This window comes from Gambusia affinis, linkage group LG19, assembly GCF_019740435.1.
Source record: "Gambusia affinis linkage group LG19, SWU_Gaff_1.0, whole genome shotgun sequence".
Taxonomy (NCBI): Eukaryota; Metazoa; Chordata; class Actinopteri; order Cyprinodontiformes; family Poeciliidae; genus Gambusia; species Gambusia affinis.
In genome coordinates, this window is record NC_057886.1 from 14,076,676 (window position 1) to 14,097,492 (window position 20,817).

General features: G+C 39.8%; 1 protein-coding gene across 4 annotated transcripts in view; it reads left to right on the forward strand.

Annotated features, from left to right (window-relative positions):
• cyth1a (cytohesin 1a) overlaps positions 1-16,330 on the forward strand; it is a 38,826-nt gene extending 22,496 nt beyond the window's left edge. For 2 of the 4 annotated variants that reach the window (XM_044100335.1, XM_044100336.1), the window contains exons 2-13: positions 2,277-2,359; positions 5,146-5,210; positions 6,636-6,702; positions 6,786-6,904; positions 8,439-8,519; positions 8,637-8,749; positions 9,662-9,810; positions 9,902-10,014; positions 13,380-13,458; positions 13,537-13,605; positions 13,737-13,891; positions 14,260-16,330. In XM_044100335.1, coding sequence (XP_043956270.1) covers positions 2,277-2,359; positions 5,146-5,210; positions 6,636-6,702; positions 6,786-6,904; positions 8,439-8,519; positions 8,637-8,749; positions 9,662-9,810; positions 9,902-10,014; positions 13,380-13,458; positions 13,537-13,605; positions 13,737-13,891; positions 14,260-14,338 — 1,172 coding nt within the window. In that variant the 3' untranslated portion in view covers positions 14,339-16,330. The remainder of the gene's footprint in view (positions 1-2,276; positions 2,360-5,145; positions 5,211-6,635; positions 6,703-6,785; positions 6,905-8,438; positions 8,520-8,636; positions 8,750-9,661; positions 9,811-9,901; positions 10,015-13,379; positions 13,459-13,536; positions 13,606-13,736; positions 13,892-14,259) is intronic. The other 2 variants (XM_044100333.1, XM_044100334.1) reach the window with 1 other exon arrangement.
• Positions 16,331-20,817: the final 4,487 nt, after the last annotated feature.

The window sequence follows — 20,817 nt, forward strand, 5'->3', positions numbered from 1 at the left end:
CAGTTCACCTGAATGATGTGTTTTCTTGCCCTGTTGACATGTGACAGTGTCTCCAGTTCTGCATCTGAGGCATTCGAGACTCTGGTTTAGATTTGGATGGGGATGATGGAAAAAAACCTTGTCAGTGCATGGTTCAAATAATAAAGATGAATCCCAGCAGGTTGTACTCTTCATTTCTCAATCTTTCCTCATTAGCCTCTTGCTTTTTTATTTTCACTTTGTTTTATTTATTGTGCTTTTTTTTTGAGACGGGGGCTTTTATTTGCCTAGTCAGAGCAGAAGTTTGCAGACTAAGAGTTGAACGGTGCTCTCAGCATTTACCTAATTGGATGAGCTTTCCCTCGTTTGCTGAGTTGTGGGAAATAAGCCCCAGTCTGAGAATCTATGGCTCAAGCACTCTAGAAAGGACTTATAATGTTGATTATTTTATGCCAATTGAGCGTCTGACTTTATTCAAGACCTTTTTTTTTTAGTTTTGAACAGATTTCATCCTAACATTCTAATTTTTTATAATTTCTTCCCCCTCAGAACCAAATTGAAGTATTTTCTGCTGCTCATCTCCTGTCAGTCTCTTTGGTTTTTGATTCCTTTCTGAGTCAGGAATGTTGTGGTTGCCTTGTGTCGTGCCTGACTGCTGCATGGCTTCGCAGCCATGTTTCCAGAAACAGAACTTGACCAACTGCTATAAGACTTTTGTCCTGAGGCGTCCTCGCCCTGTTTGATACGATGTGTTCTGGTGTCTGTTATTGCTCAGCTACATCCTGTTGAGTCCTCTGCATCAGCAAAATCAAACTCCTTGGTTTCCTTGGATACTGAGAAATGTTTTATGGATGATGCTGTAGGTTGTAAAGGTAGGAAGTGTGAAAGGTCAACATTTTATGCCTCAGGAAGGAAATATGGTTGTATTTAGGTCCCTAACCACCAGCTGAAAGGCCTTAGCTGAGTCCTCACTTCCATTGTCTATTATCCTTTAGTCAGACATTAACAGACATTCCAGTAAATGTCATGGGTATTTGCCTCAAGGTACTCAGACTCACATGCCTCCAGTTATTAAAAATAAGTAACCTCCTTTGTACAGATTTCACTAAAGGTGAAAAGTTCATTTAATAGATTGATGGAAAAGGGACTGAATGTTTGTTTAATGGAAAGCTGTGAATTCAGTAACCCTACACCCGTTTTCGACAATTCTCCATGCTCACTTTATAACCATTATTTTGTTAAATGTTTCTAGAGTTCTATTGGGTCAAGCTTCTGCTCCAGACCTCTAACCTTTCCACTCTGTCGCTGTGTTTCTAAAGTGCAGAGGTCAGAGGGCAGTGCTTGTGCTTGGAATCAGAAAAATATACTCTCTGTTAAAATTCAAGATCATAAAAAGACCTTCACTATATATGGAATTGTAATGTTTTGTGTGCCTTACTGTAATTTCATTGTTTCCAAATGCCTTATATTTCAAGGCCCAACAACTGGATTTGACAGCAAAATGAGAAGTTTTGATGTTTTAAAATCTCCTTACAATTATTTAATATAATTTAGACATGCACACTAGTATTTGGGTCGTGAATTATATTTAAAATATTTTCTTACTGCAACTTAGCAAGTGATTTCCAAGTAGCCCCAGTTGTAGAGTTCAGCTTCTTCGATTGATGCAATACTGTTTTTAGAAAGGAGAAGCCATTCTTGTGTCCATAAGAGGAAAATAAAACGAATAACCTTCAGCTCAGGAGTAAAATCACTGAAAATGAGTGATATTACATGGAGAGTGCTGATGCTGCTCTCTGTGCAGGTAGCACCCACGCACAAGCACATTGTGTTTTAACGCGCTGCTGATGGCACAGGCCAAGCTAATTATAAGCCCATATTGCTAAAGCGACGGAAAGACTAGAAGCACTTCGAGAGCCGTCACTTTGTGCTCCACTAAGCTTCTCTGAGCTTTTTCAGTTGTCACTCTTCACTACTGCAGATTTGTGTCCCAGTTTGGGTGGCAGTTGAATATATTTTTGTATTTAACATTTATTTCTTTATACTGAAGATACATCAACAGTTCTTAGTAAATAAAATCCTCTTTTGTTCTGTTATGTTCTGCTGCTGCTCTCTTAAGTTTCTTGCCCCGGCTTTGCATTCACCTTTTGCTTTCAAAAAAAAAAAGATTAGAAATTAGAAAGTATAATCAGATTTTGGATCACCGATGCACTCCTCTGGGATATACTTTAGGAATAGACGTGTACAGATAAGCCTAACGATGCTAACCTTTCATCTTCTCTTTTATCTCCGTCCAGTTCCAGAGGATCTCACCCCGGCGGAGCAGCAGGAGCTGGAGAATATCCGCCGGCGAAAGCAAGAGCTGTTGGAGGACATTCAGGTAATCCACAAGAAAGACATGGTTCTGATAGTATGAGATGTATTAAATATATATATATATATATGTATATTACAGATAATAATGTGAAAAAAATCCCCAGTAATGTCATTTTGGTAGCAAAAAGAATAACTTATCAACAAGAACTCTATGAAATGGAAAAATGTATGAAAAGTTATTTGCCTGAAATGCATTTGTTTTGTAGTCAGAATTAATTATTTCTTTTCTTGAGTTGTCTTATGAACTCCTGAGGAATGTGAGGTATTTCCTACTAACTAGTCATTGAGGGGGAAATGTTCCCCCTCATTTCTCACCCATTTCTCTCCTCTAGGTGTCAAAGGAATAAACCTCTGTTTATCTATCTATATGGGTTCTACTTATTGAGATTATTTAAATGCTTTTTTGAATTTAAAATGCGTGTAAAATAAAACAAGCAAATGACTGTGATGAAGTGTAAACAAGTGGTCAGTGGAATATTTCTACAGTCAAATCAGTTCTGTTTAATTTCCGCACATGTGGTCTATTTGCTTCCTTTCCATGACCCATGTGCAGTAGCTGATTCTAGATTGCATCAGGTTAGTCCTGTCACTCGGTAACCAGTAGTAGTAGTAAGTGGAAATCTCACCCAGGGGACAGACCTCTGGTGACTTGACTTCTGGTGACCCTTGTGGGCTCTGGAGGTGGGATCCATCACCTCATTTTCATGAGTCTGGGACACCATCGCTGCCCTTCCCCCTCCTCCCTCTCTCAACACCACTGTTGCCACTGTTCCCTCCTCACCCCCTCAGTTGTCTGCATACTGACCCCACTCCCCTTTTGTGACTCCCACACCCTTCTCTCTGCTGCTCCTGTGTTTCAGCCCACCAGAGCCCCTGTTGTTGTCTGCATGAGGACTGTCTTTGTTGGTTTAGGCAAGCATCTGAAGAATGTGTTGTGATTGCATAGGCCTTGAAAACACAGATGTTCCTTTCGTGGTTTATCTATGCTAAGTTACTATTGTCCACAATGAATGATTTACAATCATTAAAGAACTGTATGAATGAATGTAGATTTTAAGAGTACTACTATGCATACTGCTTTTGAAAATATTCTAGGGAAGAAACAAGATTCTTTGCTTTCTTAACTAAATCGAGTGTTAGAGGTCTGCAATTAGTGTAGACTATTTTAGTTCAGGGTTAACTCATTTATATTGATTTTTTGCTTGTCTTATTCGGGAGTGCTTCTAATGCCAAAAAGAACCTTTTAAAGTCTTGAGTGTTTGTTTTCATGACCAGATTAAATGTTTCACAAAACTCAAACTTTTAAAGTTTTTACTCACGGTAAGAGTATTTGGATAATGTTTAGATTTTAAACTAAATATAATTCAGTGCATCACAAACCCCTTAAAGAACTCTGAATAAGTTATTTAATTTGTGCCACTGAGAACCTCTGAAGCAGATATAGCATTGTTAGCAGCTAACTGTTATCCAGTATTATCCTCACATTGCTTACAAATCAGCCACATCTTGCCAGCTACTTTGTCAAACAAGACGCCTTTATTGGTCAAGTTTGTCAACACAATGACTAACTTGTCACTACTTGTAACTTCTTGTTTCATTTAAAAAGAAAAAAATGGGTGAATGTTGCGATGAAGATATGACTTGTGATAAACCTTTAAGTCTGTGTTTTGGTTCTTTTCCACTAACACCTCTTCAACAGGGCTAATTTTTGCTTAAGTTTCTTCCACTTTGGGTGGTTTTTCGTAGCAACTCTAGTGAGTGGGGTTTTCATACAGTGGACAGCCACTGTATGAGTTTTGTTTCACTGTACAAAACCACGCTGTGTTTGCATGACGTGATCGATGCAAACACAATGCAATGATGGAAGAGATGGAACTTTTGTTTGTGGGCGTTGGTCTGAGAAGGGCAAAAAGCCAGAGACCAAGATACTGATGGACAGTCTTCTGACGTCTGGTTTTAAGCCTAACTCGCCACACTTGAAGTAGGTACTGAAAAGGGGGCTGGTAGCTCGTAGCCGTTACTCATGGAAAACCCCTAAATTCGAGTAGAACCAAGTCGAGCCCAACCTCTTTTTAAGTCCTAGTAGGAAAAGGGCCATTAACTTCAGTCTTCTTTAAGTTTATTTCAGTCACAGACCTTCAGAAAGTAAGCTGCTTGGTATTTATATGAATAGCTGATGTTATTACAATTTAAGCAGTCTTTTGTTATACGAATGCTGCATTTACTGCTATAGCAATGGCAATAAGCTTGTGATATACTGTGGAGCCATAGACATTGGTGACAAATGGAGGACTGCTTGTTGCCTGGTCGACTGCTCAGGTGACTGTCTAGATGCAAATGCATGGAATGCCGTGTGTTGGTGCAGTCTTACGAGGTCTCATTAATCTTCTAGTAAATCGTTCTCAATATGCGTAAAATATACAAATATTACATTATATGTGCTGCACTCCAATATTCCACTCCTTCATCAAGCAGATGTCATGTTCATCATCATGGTCTTATCACCATTACACCAGTCTGGCTCCAGAACAATCGACTTGATCGACAAAATCAGTCTCTAAAGTCATCAGTAAAGCGCATCATAAGACATAATCCACTTATTCACTGTGTTGGATCGGTTTATATTGAGTTTATTGCCTTATGAGGTCTGCACCCATGAAAACTGGAAACCTTTTTTTTTTGATTCTGTGTTTGTTGTTTTGTGTTGGTCACACCCTTTTGTGCCTCACTGTGATATTGGTCGACTGATGATTTGTTGTATTTTAAGACGGTTGTTTGTTTTCTTTGCAGCGGCTGAAGGATGAGATAGCAGAAGTGACCAGTGAGATTGAGAATCTCGGCTCCACTGAAGAGAGGTAAAAAAAAAAAAAAAGCAGACCTTACTCTTCCCTTTATGTTTTGCCTAAGCTGGCTCATTGCATCCCCTCTATTAAGTTAGCAAAATGAAGCTGTCAATTATTCATGTTTGATGGCTAGGTTGGGCTTTCCATCACACCAAATGTCCGCCATAAATTGGCTTTGCTTTTAAGGCAGTTTAAATGTTTCATCAGGCACGCCCCCATGATGGGAGGCCTCATTGAATAATGCAGTGGGTGTACTGGCAAAAGCAGACAATGGATGGTCTCTGGAGAAGGAGGGCTTGGGATTTGGTCTGCTTAAGTGGATGGGGATCCTATCAGCTATAAAAAATTCCATCTAACACTTTTTCACTTGCATCAGTAACCCACCGAAGATCCACATGCTTTCTTATGATTTGATTTGCATGTGTTAAATGTAGGAAAATCTATCCAGAAAGTTGGACTTATCACTGCCAAGATGAGTGCTGGACTTTGGCATTTAAAAACCAAAGGAACATGGATGTCAATGAAAGGAGGAGATGACGTGTCCTCAGCTCAGAATTGAGGCGCACTTTGACCCCTGAATTATTCAAAGCCTGAGAAATGAGACATTCCCATATGCAGCTCAGCCTTTTAACATCTCACTTGATCGTCACGGCATCACTAGCACCTGCCAAAAAGAAAAATGTCAGAGGGAAAGACACTTCACACTGAATAAATTTACTGTGTCTGCCTGTTCCCTGCTGTTTTTCCCAGCCAGGATCAGACCAGAACAATTTGTTGAAATAATTTGGGACTTGTTTGACTTTTAGTTTTGTTTGGGCAAAGGACATAATCCCATCAATCTCTTGGTCCTGTTTTTTTTTTCTCAGTTGTTAATATTTTTTCACCTTTTGTGACAATCATTGCAGTAAATGATTGCCACAATCATTTACTGTGGCAATCACAGTAAATGAGTTTGTAAAAGCAGAAGCTTTAATGTATTTATTGGGAGTTTTTGTTTCAAACGGACACAAAGTAGTGCATAATTATGTGTGGAAATAAAAATAAAAGCAGTAGCAAAGTAGAAATCTGCAAAAACTCATTTAGAGCCTAAACTTATAAACTGGTTCAATTTCCATCTGACCTGATGAATTACGTCAGGTTACAACAATTTTCACGTCTTGCTACACATTCAAAATTGGATTTCCATAGCTTACTGCTGCCACTACCATGTTTCACCACATGATGGCATGTTAAGGAGGATGTTAAGTGTTAGTTTTACACCTCACATAGTGATTTACATGAAGGCTAAAATGTTTAATTGTGAGCTGTTACGGTGATAATTAGTGGTATCGGGGTTCTGAATATATACAAATACACACTTTTTAGATGTTTCCCCCTCGAAGCTTTAATATCATAAATTCATCTCTGTTCATGGGTATCTTCTTGCTGACTTTCCAGGAAAAATATGCAGAGGAACAAACAGGTGGCCATGGGCCGAAAGAAATTCAACATGGACCCCAAAAAGGTTTGTGTCTGTGAAAAACAAGTTTTCTTCCGCTCACGTATGAACGTGTGGAATGTAATTTGGTTGTCTGGTGTCTTCCTCAGGGGATCCAATTCCTGATTGAGAATGACTTGCTGAAGAATACCAGCGACAACATTGCTCAGTTCCTCTACAAAGGCGAAGGTCTGAACAAAACGGCCATCGGAGATTATCTGGGAGAGAGGTCAGCAGAGTTCTTTCTTTCCTCATTTGCTCTGTCTAAACATCTCGCTCTTTTGCTTTTGATCTCTCTTTAGCAGCTCACATCCCTGTGAGAGATGAAAGCAATGAATGCATAGTTATGCTATTGCTTTGTTTCCGCTTTGTCAGGCCCACACCCCTTCCTTTCCCAAACATTGGATATTAGTTCCACATTTCAAGCACCGTCTCAGGACAGTGCCACTTACTCAACAGTCCTCCATATGTCTTTGGTTAGTACACTCATTCATTCCAAGTGACGGGCCAAGTTGGAAATGCGTTTTTTTCCGTATTTAAGGATTTCATTGGAGAGAAAAGATCATCAGAAGAGAATTTGGTCAGTGTCCAGTCTGTTCTATCAAGAGATTGATGTGAAATTAGTCCTGCGCTCCCAGTGAGATCCACTGTAAGCCTCCTGCTGGATTATTATCAAGCTTTAAAATGTTTGGTGTCTTCATTGCATGAAGAGTCTTGAGATTCTGGTGGTCATTTGTTCACTGGAAGTGGTGATTGGATATGACGCTTAGCTCTTTAGAGCTCCTCTCCATCATCCCAAAGGAGAGATCATTTACTCTAAAGGATTTTAAGGGTGGGATGATCTCATGATCTAGTTTGGATGATAAGTAAGCAGGGTGGGGGGATTCATCTTCCCTCTTGTTGGATTCATGGGGAGTATCACTTATAACACTGATGTTTTAAACTGGTTTCAAGTAGGTCAGAAACAAAGTTCACAAACACATTCATAAGGTTTTTTTGACAGTTAGATTTTGAAATATTTTTCTTTTGAATATATACATTTGTTAGAGGTGCAATGCTCAGGTGTTTACCTAATAATATCATTTACCAGTTTTCTTTGGGCATAGAGAAATTGTGAATTTTGTTGCCAATTTCTGACTCCTGGAATTTTGTAAAGCTTTTCCCTGCTAGTACCAGATTAGGCCAATTTAAATGTCTCTGTAAAATATGTGATATAAGATGTTAGAACAACCTTAGAAGTACTTTTCTAGCCTTCTTGCTGTGAGCAAATTATTTACATTAGGAGCAGAGGTCACGTTATACCACCAATCGCAAAAGCACAAAAGAGGGAATATTTATTGCTATTTGTTCATCCTTCCAGTTATTTACATGATGTCTTGCTCTCTCTTGCCGTCTTGCAGCCAGACTTCATTTTTAAAAACTTGATTGATACTGAACATGTCAGACATTAGGTCTCCTTCATTCAACAATTACATCTAAACCAAAGATTGTTGGTGTCAGTGTGAACTGGTAATGTGCACATATGGACATGCACATTACCAGTGACTGGAACAAGAATGGATTTTTGATATTTGGATCATTTGGTTAAACGATTACATCTTTAGCTCAAGCTAATGATCTGCCAATTCAGCTTACCTCATTATAAAATTCTGGAGGTAAATGTTAGGATAATTCTTAATATTTAGCCTATTTACTTTAAATAATAAGTGTTGATTTGCTCACTATGTTGCTGTAACAAGTTTGTCTTGCTTTGTTTCCGTCAGAGATGACTTCAATATCCAAGTCCTCCATGCTTTTGTGGAGCTTCATGAGTTCACAGACCTCAACCTGGTTCAGGCCCTGAGGTAAGATATCTGCTTTCAAAAGTTGCTAGGTGCAGCTTTAGTCTCATAAAACACAGAGGCAAAGAAATTCGTCTGCATCCCAGAGAGGATTGCTGATTAAAGTGTGTCCCATAACAGGCAGTTCCTGTGGAGTTTTCGTCTGCCGGGAGAAGCCCAGAAGATCGACCGTATGATGGAAGCCTTCGCTCAGCGCTACTGCCAGTGCAACCCTGGTGTTTTCCAGTCCACAGGTAAATTTGATCTGTTGCTACAATTTACAGCTTTACAAAAAATGTGAGTTAGACATTATGTTCTATATCAGAATATACTTTCTTCATCTCGTAGGGAAAAATGACAGTTGGAAAGCTAATAACCAAAATGAAATTTAAGTAAATAATAAGTGTATATGTATATGGAAACATTTACAAATCCATATAGGAGTTCAGAGAAAACTTAAACTTAGAGTCTCTCAGAGTTGGGAGTTGCATAATTTGATGGCTACAGGGAGGAATGATCTCCTGTGGGACTTGGTATGATTTGTTTTTTATTCTTAATAGGATTTTATTAGTAAGAATTCCAGAGAAATATGCAAAAAGGCATGCAAAAAAAATGTAACCAGAGTGCACACAGTTTTCATTTTTCTGTGTTTAGTCTTCTGTTACATCTGGGTATCACACCCAGTAGAAAGCTGTATGAGAAAATCACAGACTGTAAGGCCAAGACACGGTGGCCAATTGAGGAAGATCATTTCAAAGCAGCTCCTTATCAGCTGAGCACGTGGTTTCTGGAAAACGATGCTCCCAATAGAGCAGGCGCTAACATGCATCAGATGGATATGAATATTTAATGTGCCTTCTCAAACCTAACAGTGCTGATAAAGTGCTGCTGTGTCAGCCGCGTGCTTGCTGTGTCGTCCCTCCGTTCATATTTGATGCATGTTTAGAGACACACATGCATGCTGGAGTGCCCACACGCGGTCTGCCCACTCTACTCGCAGACAGTGCTACATCTGTCCACTCCTCTGTGCCTGAAATCACACTGCATTCGGCTCAGCTGGCTCACATTCATACTTAATCATATTATTATACAGTGGAACCATGTTTGTGATGAACTTTAACCTTTCACCCACTTGTAAACCGACCAGCTCTCGCTGTGCGTTTCAGATACGTGCTACATCCTTTCGTTTGCCATCATTATGCTGAACACCAGCCTTCACAACCCCAACGTGAAGGACAAGCCGACCGTGGAGCGTTTCATCTCTATGAACAGAGGCATTAACGACGGAGGAGACCTACCTGAAGACCTGCTCAGGGTGAAAAGAGTTTCCCCACTTAACCTCCAGTGATCATTCCCTCCCATATACATCTGTTTTTTTCATCAAACTGTATTTTCTTTTGTCGCAGAATCTATACGACAGCATAAAGAATGAACCTTTCAAAATTCCAGAGGATGACGGCAATGACCTCACACACACTTTCTTCAACCCAGACAGAGAAGGCTGGCTGCTGAAGCTGGGTGAGTTGGAGACTCTGGTGTTGCATCTCTACAGCTCTTTCCGACAGAAGACTTTGTTTTGGCAACGTTCTCTCCAGAGCTCTGTGGCCTGTGAGTGCCTGTGAGTGTGTGTGTGTGTGTGTTAAGGTGCAAGTGTTCATATGGGAATAGGTGTGCAAAACACCTGAAGGCATCTCTCTGCCTGCTTTAATGTATAATGAATCAAGACTAAAACAAGTCAAGGCATTTCAATTATTTAAGGTCGTTTCATAAACTACATTCCAAGCACGCAGAGGAAAAGAAACAGTGAATAACATGCATTTGAAAGTAAACACAACCTTTGAACTTTATTTTATCAGGTTTACGACTATAAACTTTATGTCTTTTATCAGGATTTTGGGATAGACCAAGATACGACATGATTATGAAACAGAAGGAAAGCGATACATGGTTTTAAAGATGTTGTATTTAACCCCCTTTACTTTGATACTCCTTAGTAAAATCTAGAACAACCAGTTGCCCTCAAATGTCCCCTAATTATGAAGTCCGGCTGTGAGTAATTTAATCCCAGTATAAAGATGAATGTCCTGAAAGTCCTGAAGCTTTCAGAGGTGTGTTTGAGAAGATTGGAGGACAAACAGCATCATGAATGCAGCAGACAGTTTAGGGATAAAGTTTACTACAAACCTGCAAAGACATGACTGTCCAGCCTATCCACTCTATTTTCTTTGTCTTTTTTTATATTTTTTTAGATTTTTACTCATAATACATTTTGAGCCACAAATCAATTTTCTTTCCTCCTCACGATTATAGATGATTTTGTTTATCACATTAAAATCCCAAGTGGATAGATCGAAGTCTGATGTTATAAAATGACAAAATGTGGGAAAAAAATACATGTCCAATAACTGTTATAGAAATAATTTCACGTCCTCACTATCCTCCGACTCTTCAATCTTTGTTTCCTCTGAGATGTTTCCGTTGTACAGCTTCACTGTGAACAAGGAGGCCTGCATGAATTTGGAAGGGAAGAATCAAATATTTACATCGCAGTGAATCTTTACAACCAACTGTAACAAAAAGTGAACAGTTACTTTTTCCAGTGACTGCTAATGGGGAGAAATGAGTCAAATAATCACGGTGGAAGGTCAATTATTGACATAACTGAAATAAACCTAGGTACATTTTTATTTATTTTATTTTATTTCATTTTTTTTTTTACTTGTAGTGTTTTACAGAAGCCATTCACATTGAGTGGAGCTCCCTCTTGTGGAATGGAAGCTGTAAAACAGTTTGTTGAAGCCTCACGAATTGAAAAGGACTGTGGTGATATGATTACTTACCATTTGATTTGTTATGTTTTTTTTTTCCCCCCTCTTCGTGTGTTTGTTTGTTCCCATGATTTTGGCTGTTGTCTTTCCTCAGGAGGTATGTACACCTGCTCTTCCGAAAAAGCTAGTCCATCTCTCGGCTCTCAGGTGCTTTTGGTGGTCTGCTATGCTTTCTGTTCTGTTTCTCATGTTTTAAATTTGATTCAAACAAAGTTATGTCACTTTTTTCGTCTCCTCATTGGCTCATTTGAAATTTCAGATGTTTGTCTCTTTTTTATGTCAATAAGCTGGTGGGTTTTATCTTCACTGGGTGATCACTGAGTGCATTCGCCACCTAGTGGGCTCGAACTCAGGGAGCTGCTGCTGCTGAACAGCTTTTATTCCTCTGTATGCTCTGGTGGTCACTCTCTTGGATCTCCTTTTTTGTTAGGAAGGTGCATTATACCTTTTTAACCTCCTCTGAGCACAGAAAAGATTTTAAAAATAATCAAAGCCTTAGAGAGTTGCTCTGTGGTTGCATGAAAAGGGAATACTGCATCTTTTTATCAGCAAAACTCTGCTCTACTTATCTCATGCTAGACCTGGATGTGAAGAGTAAAAGTGTGGTTGCAGGCTGTTTTGGTGGACCGGAGTGGAAAACAACCATGGGGAGGGAGGGGGGGGACATCGCAAAAATTGGACTCAATTAGCATATCTAAGCAAAAACACAAAAATAATACAAATTGGGTAGATCTGCCAGAAATGTGAGCTTCCTCCTCTCTCCAGGAGTTAAAAACATGAACATTTGCTTGTTCTCTAAAACCAAAACATGCTTCCTCTTGACCTCCCACAGCCCATCTTGCATGGGCTACTCCCTCCTCTCCAGCTCCATTCCAGTCCAACAACATCCACACTCCCTTCCTGCAACAGCAGGCTGGTTGGTTTCTCCTCTTTCCAGTTGCTGTTGCAGAGGGGAACTCTTTTCTGTGAGGAACCGACGTGGCTTGTCTGGAAACGGCTCAATGATCTTTGTGATTCTGCCAATGCATCTGTGTTTTTTTTTCTGTTGGTCTGCTTTGTTGTTGTTTCTGTTCGACACGTGGTGAGGAGCCACAGATCTTCATCTCTGTCAAATGTCAACAGTGTCTTTAGATACTAAGCTTAGACATAAGTTGTGTCTGGAATATGATTGGATATCATATACAGTCTTTGCTGTAATATGATGACAAAAGTGTGTTCTTTGATTTGTACAAAAGTTTCTAAACCTGACCTGTTTGGGGGGGGGGCAAGGGTTGTGCTGCACACCTTTGTTTCTTTTTACTAACCTGGGTGGTGGGATTTTCTTGTCTAGACAAACAGGAAATTCAAGTCTGAGATGCCTTTAGAGAAGACAAGTGTCCTGTCTGGCCCGAGCTCTCCTATTTTTCTCAGTTTATAGGCATCCCATTCCTCCCAGCATTTAGCTGCCCATCTGCTTCTCTAATCAGGTTTCCCTTCACAGGAAGTATTGGTGACAAAGAGGCCAAGAGGTCAACCATAGATCAGTGAGTGCAGAGTTACCCTCTGAGGCTCAAACCAAATCCTCAGGCGCCTCTTATTTTGCTAAATCAGATTAAAGTTTGAACCTGGCATTAAAATCCAAACTGAGATTTTAGTTTCTGTCTTTACATGCAAATAAATACAAGTCACTGAGGGGTGACAACTTTTTTTTTTGGACGTAAAAACACATCTTGATGTTTCATATTGACTGCCTTCTTTTAAATACATGCCCCAGTGAATCAGAGAAATAAATGTTTTAGAGCTGGGTGGGATGCAAAGCAAGGAGTTTTAGTCTGTAGATCTTGATTTATGAGGCCAGAAGTTTTCAAATGTCCATAATGTCTAATATTGTAGTGAAGGGGAGAACTTGGAGATAAGCGGTGTGGTTAACAGGAGACATCTGAAGCCGTCATCTGTCTGTCTGCCCATACATCCGTCTGCCTGTCTGCTGCTCCACTCGGTGCCTCTGGTGCTCGTCTCTCTTTCTCCTCGTCTCTTTGTCTCGCCGAGCCATTCTGATTCTGGCTGTTTGCTCCACAGGGGGCCGTGTTAAAACTTGGAAGAGAAGATGGTTCATTCTCACAGACAACTGTCTTTATTACTTTGAGTACACCACAGTGAGTATCATTTATCACAGATCCCGTCACACGTTATTCTGTAGAACCTAGTTATTTATTCTATTTTATTTTTTTCAGGACAAAGAGCCCAGAGGGATCATCCCGTTGGAGAATCTGAGCATCAGGGAAGTTGAGGACAAGAAGCCTGTAAGTAGTCTACCCTCTAGTGGTGCATATAAAGATTACAAATTATATGATCTGTACAGTGTGTTAGATTTGGCAGCAGCTTGGAATTGTAATTTTCATGTTCTGGAATTCTGTCCGTGTTATTTCTGCAGCATTGCTTTGAACTTTTCATCCCCGACAACAAAGATCAGGTAATAAAAGCTTGCAAAACCGAGGCGGATGGTCGCGTTGTCGAGGGCAATCACACCTTCTATCGCATCTCTGCCCCCACTGCAGAGGAGAAAGATGAATGGATGAACAGGATAAAGTAAGAACTTTTTTTTCACATTACACTGCAGCTTGTTCCCACTGGAACTGGAGTTTGAAACCTCACTTTAATGTGTTACAATGTCCCAGTCAGCGTCCAGACCTAAATCCACTTCAGAATGTGTTGCATGATTTCAAATTAATTTGCACACGTAAATTTTGCAGATCCATTGAAGTCTGTTGTTTTGTTGTGAGCAAATTTTGAAAAATAAAAAATAAAAAAATCTAGGAATATAAAATAAATGCATTTAAACTACATGGATCTGCTGATACCTGTCACTATTACAGCTCTATAAAGGTGTAGCAGTTTGCACACTGTATTCCTTTGCCAGTTTCCACTGACAACTTTCTCTGTATCCTTTTCCACAGAGCTGCTATTAGCAGGGACCCCTTTTATGAAATGCTTGCAGCCAGGAAGAAGAAAGTGTCGTCAATTAAGAGGCACTGAGCTCCTCCGACATTGCACTTGACAGAAAAAGGGGGCCGGAGGTCTGACTGTCTGCCTCCCCCCACCTGGGTCAGTGCAGAAGCCACGGTTGAGCTCTCCCTCAGACGTCTCCAAGGAATTCTTCACGGATTGGTTCTGGAACTGGCCTCTACAGGCCAGAAAAAAAAAAGATACATAAACAGGAAGCATGCTGGGGATGTAGATAAGAACCGGGTCAATGCTTCCTCCAACCTTCTGTCTGAATGTCTCCTCTTTACTCTCACAGCTTTGGAGGTTCTCTGTCTCAGGCAGGAAGGGAATCTTGCTGGTAAAATCCCCTTTGAAAAAGCTTTAAAAAGTCATTATTCAGATTCATTGCATACAGTATATCGACAACAGGCTCCTGCAGTCCCCTCTTGCACATGTCGTTTTAACTCAGCAGGTCTGACCCAAGTGTGGCACCAACAACCAAAAGATTCCTCGAAGCGCTTCCCTGATGTGCTTTAATATCTGTTAGTAACAAGTGTCTATTTTTCAAGCTTTCACCTATGAGTTCTTCTTTTTGTCTGCCTTTGAATATAATAGAGCTATCTTGCAGCAGTAGCTGCTAAAAGACTTTCAGATGGAGGGTTGGAGCCATTTGGAATATTTAGTCCTTTTTTTTTTTTTAAAGAAAGTGTAACTCTGAAACCTGTTACAAAAGAGTTGCCACTCAGGAGATTAATACAAAAATGGAGAGGTTCTCACGACACAGCCATTCAAAGCTCGCCTCGCTGAGTCAGAATCGTTAAAAATTTGTTTTCTAAATATCATGGAGATGCTTAGCGAGGATTAGTGAGGAGCACCTTCATCACCTTAGTCTGCAAAATCACATTTATTGGCTCCAACTAAATGTCCAGGGCTACTCTGGATATTTAGTTTCAAACGGATATAAATTTTTCTCTAATTTGATCAATTCCAAATCTATTCCAAAGTTTTATTGAAACGGCGTAAGGATAAATAGAGACAAATATGTAATAATGAAACATTTCTTCCTAATTGCTGTGATAACAGCACAGAAAGCCAGAGTGGGAATTTGCAAAGTTGGCCGTGACTGTCGGCATTTTTAATTATCTCCAGTTATCCGATTCGCACTTGAACACCCCAAACTGAGCTCGGAAAAAATCTCTGTTGCCAGGCAGACGGTGGGTTTCCTTTTTACAAAGCTTCCAGGTTAGTGTGGACAGAGCCTTAGTTGCTTTCTCACACTCTTTGTACTTTATATGAAACAAAAAATCAGCATCTCTGTCTAATACTGAGATAATTTAAATGCTAGAGAACATTGGTGCTTGGCACTTTTTAGAAAATGTGACTGGAATTGCTGCTGGTTGGCGAGCCTGATTTAGTTTTCTTTACCCTTTCAAGCACAGATTTTCACAGTTTGTTGTTTGTCTTTTTAATTTTTGGTGCAGCATTTGCTTTTTTATTTTTTGACATAACTTCTCTGACCATTGTAAAATACTGTAAACTCCAGGTCGTTTGTGTGGAAGCCATATCGTAAAAAACAAACAAACAAAAATAGTTGCTGTTGAAGCTCTAAACTATGCCTGTAAACGAGTGGGATGTACTTCGTCTCAGGATGTTTTTGTTATTTTTTTTGTATGAAACGGGGCGGGTGGAAGTGCTGGCAGGGCTGCAGCAGTTACAAACTGAAAATACAATCACCAATTGTATATTTAGTTTTCCTTCTTTTCTTTTCCTTGTCCAGAGTTAAGTATCTGTTCAGTTTCCTGTGTCTCGTCCTTTCCGCAACCTTCGGTGACTGCTCCCAAGAGGATTAGGAAAGAATGCAGAGCGGTCAAAATTCTCAACAGTATTGTTTTATTTATCGAAGTTGTACATATTTAAATATATAGTGGGCATTTTGTCCTGAGTTTTGTTAGTTTTGACATTATTTTGTTTAGTACACTGTTATAGTCAGATTTCTTATCAGCGCCATTTACTCAATTTGAAATAAAGCCTCATTTGTCTCAACACTGACTCATGGAATCTGTGTGCTGCACTTTATAAGATTCTCCAGCAGGTGGCAGTAGAGGATAAGGCCAATCCTCCATTAGTTTTTGGGTCGAGAATATCGTCGTATATCCAGAAACAATAATATTACCGTCTATGTGTATGTCCATGAAAACTGAACTTCCACTTGAGGGCAGCCTTGAAACTGAATCACGTGGTCTCTTTTCCCCGATCAGGCGAGTATTATTTCAACCACATAAAATTTAAAAAAAGATCCTACCTTCTGTTACCGTTTAAACCCGGCCTTTATTTACCGCTCCATAACATTTCATACTACCTCACAGGCTCGCTTGTTAAACTATTTATGGCACAAAATTTCGGCGTAGCGGGGTAAAGGTCGATATTTACAAGTTAAAGAGGATCATATTCAATGATGCCTGGAAAAGTAATCAATAGAAACGACTTTCTCAATGGGACAGTGGTACAAGAAACGGAGGCATTAACCTTCATATCTTTCAATAGAATGCATGTTAGAAATGATGAAGTCTGAAATGCATTAAGATTCACATCCACTCCAATAATTTCTATTAGTATCTAGTAGGTTTGACTGAGTCTTACCTGTGGAGAAAAACCATTGTTTTTCGGTACTTTTGGATGGCTTATCTCACGTGTACTTCAACATTTAAAAGTTTTGAATCTTGTAAAGTTTTTTTAAAATTATTTTTCATCCATTTTCTTTTCTTTTTTTTTTAGTCCAATAAGCAATTCAAAACCTCGAGCTTCAACGTATTTTATTATTATTTTACTATCAGAATACTATGCCCAATTCTGAAGTGGAAGGAAAGCATGCAGCACATGGTAACTCTGGAGGAGATGTCCGATTTTCAGTTTTCTGAAAACCAGATGGCGGTGCTTCTACTCAGCAAGGACATGGAAGCTGGTCAGAGATTTGATGTGAACATGAGTGGACGTAAATTCATGGCATTCCCAGAATAAACCTGTCGGAGGTTAACAAGGAGTTCAGACTTGGGTGGAGGTACATACTGTTCCCCCTTGATGACAAAGAAAGGATTTCTCAATTTGCTGTCATCCTACTCCAGTCTCATGGTTCTGCAAAACATCTGATGACCTCAATCAGATGATTATGACGACGTAAACTGATGCATGAAATTGCAAAAAATGTGAAAAAAAAAAAGTTAGCCAAGATTGTGTCGACAGATACGAGGAAATGGAGAAGAGAGACTCGAGCAATGCACAAAACTACAGAAACATTAATCATTTTTGGTTGAAATTTGGAAACAACAGATTTGTAGATATGGTTGCTCAACCAAACTGAGTAATTGAGGAGAGTTTCTACTGGCATATAGTAGGACAAACAGACTCTTTCTAATAAAGCACCAGAAATAATGTTTAATGTAAAAAGCAAAAAAACTAATCTGTGAAGTTGTGTTTAAAAAAAGCAAGATATATCATATTAACATCAACCATGCAATTAGGTTCAAAAAAGCTTCATTGTTTAACAGAGTTTACTTCCCTTGCATTAAGAACTGGGAACTTTGTCAGAGACGAGGGGAAGGAAAAACAAGCTTTGGGATTTCTGGAGCTGCCTTTATGTCAGCCAAGAACAGCCCAGAGCAAAAAAGCCAAGCAAACACAGGAGTGATTTTAAATAAAGTAAGGAAAAGGTAGAGCAGCCAGAATCTCCATCTGAAAGCAGCATAACTGTGGAAAAGACCTGACTGAAAAGGGCTGAATTTGGACATTTCCAATGACTTTTCCAAGAAGACTGGGAGAGGCTTCCAGCAAAAAGGTGTTCCAAAGCTTTTTTGGAAAGCTGCTTTTTTTTTTTCCAGAGGTGCCTTAACTAAATATCAAACACATGATGGAAATTATAGCGCTGCAATATTTATTCATTAGAGTGAAGCATTAAAACAAAATCAAATCAAATCCTCCACAAAGTCTTGCCTGGATCCGAAAACCTCTCAGTCAGCACTTGCAGGAATCCGTGCAACAGAAATCAAAAGATGCTTATAAAAGTTTGTATTTAAACATCAAATTTTGTTTCCTGTGAATTTTGAACTTCCATTTAATTTTGTGTTTTATCTAAAAAAAGAAGTCCTTTAAACATGTTGTTGTGACTGAGCATCAGCAGGCAGCAAAACCAAACTTTGCCCACAAAGAGCCTAAATAGATCACTGTTTGTTTGTATAATATTTTACTATGGTCCATTGCCTTTAGCTTTTAGCGAGAACGCTTATGCAAATTATGAAGCAATTTGTTCCAGATGTGCACTGAAAAGACCACCATTCCTCATTTGCATTTGTGCATGTGGTTTTCAAATGAAAATGAAGCTTTTTAATCAAAATTTCTGAAAAAAAAGAAGAAAAAAAACAACTAACAAGTCTGATGATTACCCGCAATTCATCTTTGCATAGCTGCTTTTCAACAATATTTTGCATCTCTGCTGTAAAACAGGATGAAAGTGACGTTTATGAGAATTACAGATCAGGGCTCAGGAGGTGACTGCGGCTGATTGGAAATGAGTGGCACGCTGCTGCAGGAAGAGAGAAAAAAAAATCACAAAAGAGTGAGAATGTGTGGTTGTTGTGAAGAAGCTGCAGAAGTGGGGAAGTCTTTGTTTTTCTCTGTCTGCGAGATTCTTGCAGCAGAAGCGCACGAAAGGGCTCATCTTCCTTTTGTGGTTCCGGTCTTTGTGTGAACGGGAACGTGACAAAAGCTCAGACTTGCACCAAACGAGTGGAGAGGAACAACAGCAAGAGTGAGCTTGTGCTGTGCTGAAATAAAACCCCATGGAACAAACTGTACCCAGGTGGATGTACAAAGGTAAATTGGCTCAGCTCACCTGAGCTCCTTTCTGTTAAAACAGTCAAAATCTCAATACTCAGGACTGGGCCTGCAGCAGCTCTCAGAGGCCAAGCAACGGGATTCTCCAGCTCCTCCTGTAAGTGAAGACATGTGAGAACAGTCAGGTTCCAATTATGCCCAGACTGTTTCCCAGAAGCTCTGAATTGCCCCCCCCTCCTCCCCCCCCGCCCCTATCTGCCTCTCAGCCCACCACTCCAGGGGAAGGGGGCACCCCTCCGTGGCCTTAGCTGGCCATTCTTTTTTCAAACACTGGGACAAAGAATGCAATCCACACACACACACACACACACACACACACACACACACACACACACACACACACACACACACACACACAAAAGCTTGCACATATATGTTCTCTGTCATGCAGCACAGACTGTTATGTGTTTCCATGCAATCCAGTTCATGTCAGCACAGAACTTGCTATTACAAGTCTTTTGGATTTCAGGTCCGTACGTGATATTTTGAGTTTTGGCAGGTGAGTCATTGCTCACATGCCACGAGTTCAACTATCAGCCAGCTTAATGCACAGCCAAACATTAAACAGACAAATAAAGGTAGCCGTTTGCAGCTCCTATTTAAAAATCTTTTTCGTCAGATATGCATCACGTCGTAGATGCAAGGCTACATTCCACACTCTGCGGTGCCTGCGGGTGTGTTGTTGCTTTACTGGAAACAAAATCCTTCTCAGATCATTTCAGGAATCCTCCTGCTCGGGTAGGGGACACCGAGTTTTATCCACAGGGCAGGACTTCTGAGAAAGGGCGTTTTGAAACAGCCACAACAAAGTCTCGTATTTACCTCCTCCTCCCACAAACCCCCATATTACCTTTATCTCCTTACACACAACTGTACACGGATTACAATACTGTAACTTTCGCATGCACGTGCAGCTTACAGTAACGAAAAGAAAAAACAGTCGAACAATGTCAGCATTTTTCGTATGCGAAAATCTATGTAAGATTTGAAGATAACAAAAATATCAACACGTTTTTAGCTTCAAGAGAAAAATCACAACTGCTTTCTTCAGTCAATGAAATAAATTCTTCATTTTTCATACAACACAGCAATGCAAATGAACAAACAGGAGGTATTTTGCAGTAAAAGACAACTTTTCTTTCATGATAGTTTCCCAGAAGCTGTAATTATTGTTCATTTGTGACACTGTGACCTAGATACAAAAGCAAAGGGATAAGACATTGTACTGTTAAGAGTTCTCTTTTCTCTTCTGTTACAGTCACAGCGACCAAAATAAGAGACTTTAAGAGCAGTTGTAAACTACCCTTTGCAGCTAATTAAAGGACCTTGTAAATAATTTAACAAACACACACACACACACACACACACGGCACATAACTTCAGTTACCGGTAACTGCACAATTATAGCTGAGAAGTAATTCAGCCTGTGTCAGCCATGCTAATGTTTTATTCCTGACTGGAATCTATGCAAAATAAAAATTGGATTTTACTGAGCAGAATCGAGTTGGGAGCTAGACGCTGTCTGTGTGCAGCATTGATTTGATTTGCAGACGCAAAAGACAAAAGACAAAAGCAAAGAACAAGCAAAAGTCTTTTACTTGTTCACATTTTGCAGTTGTTGAGTTGCTGACACAGAAAAAATG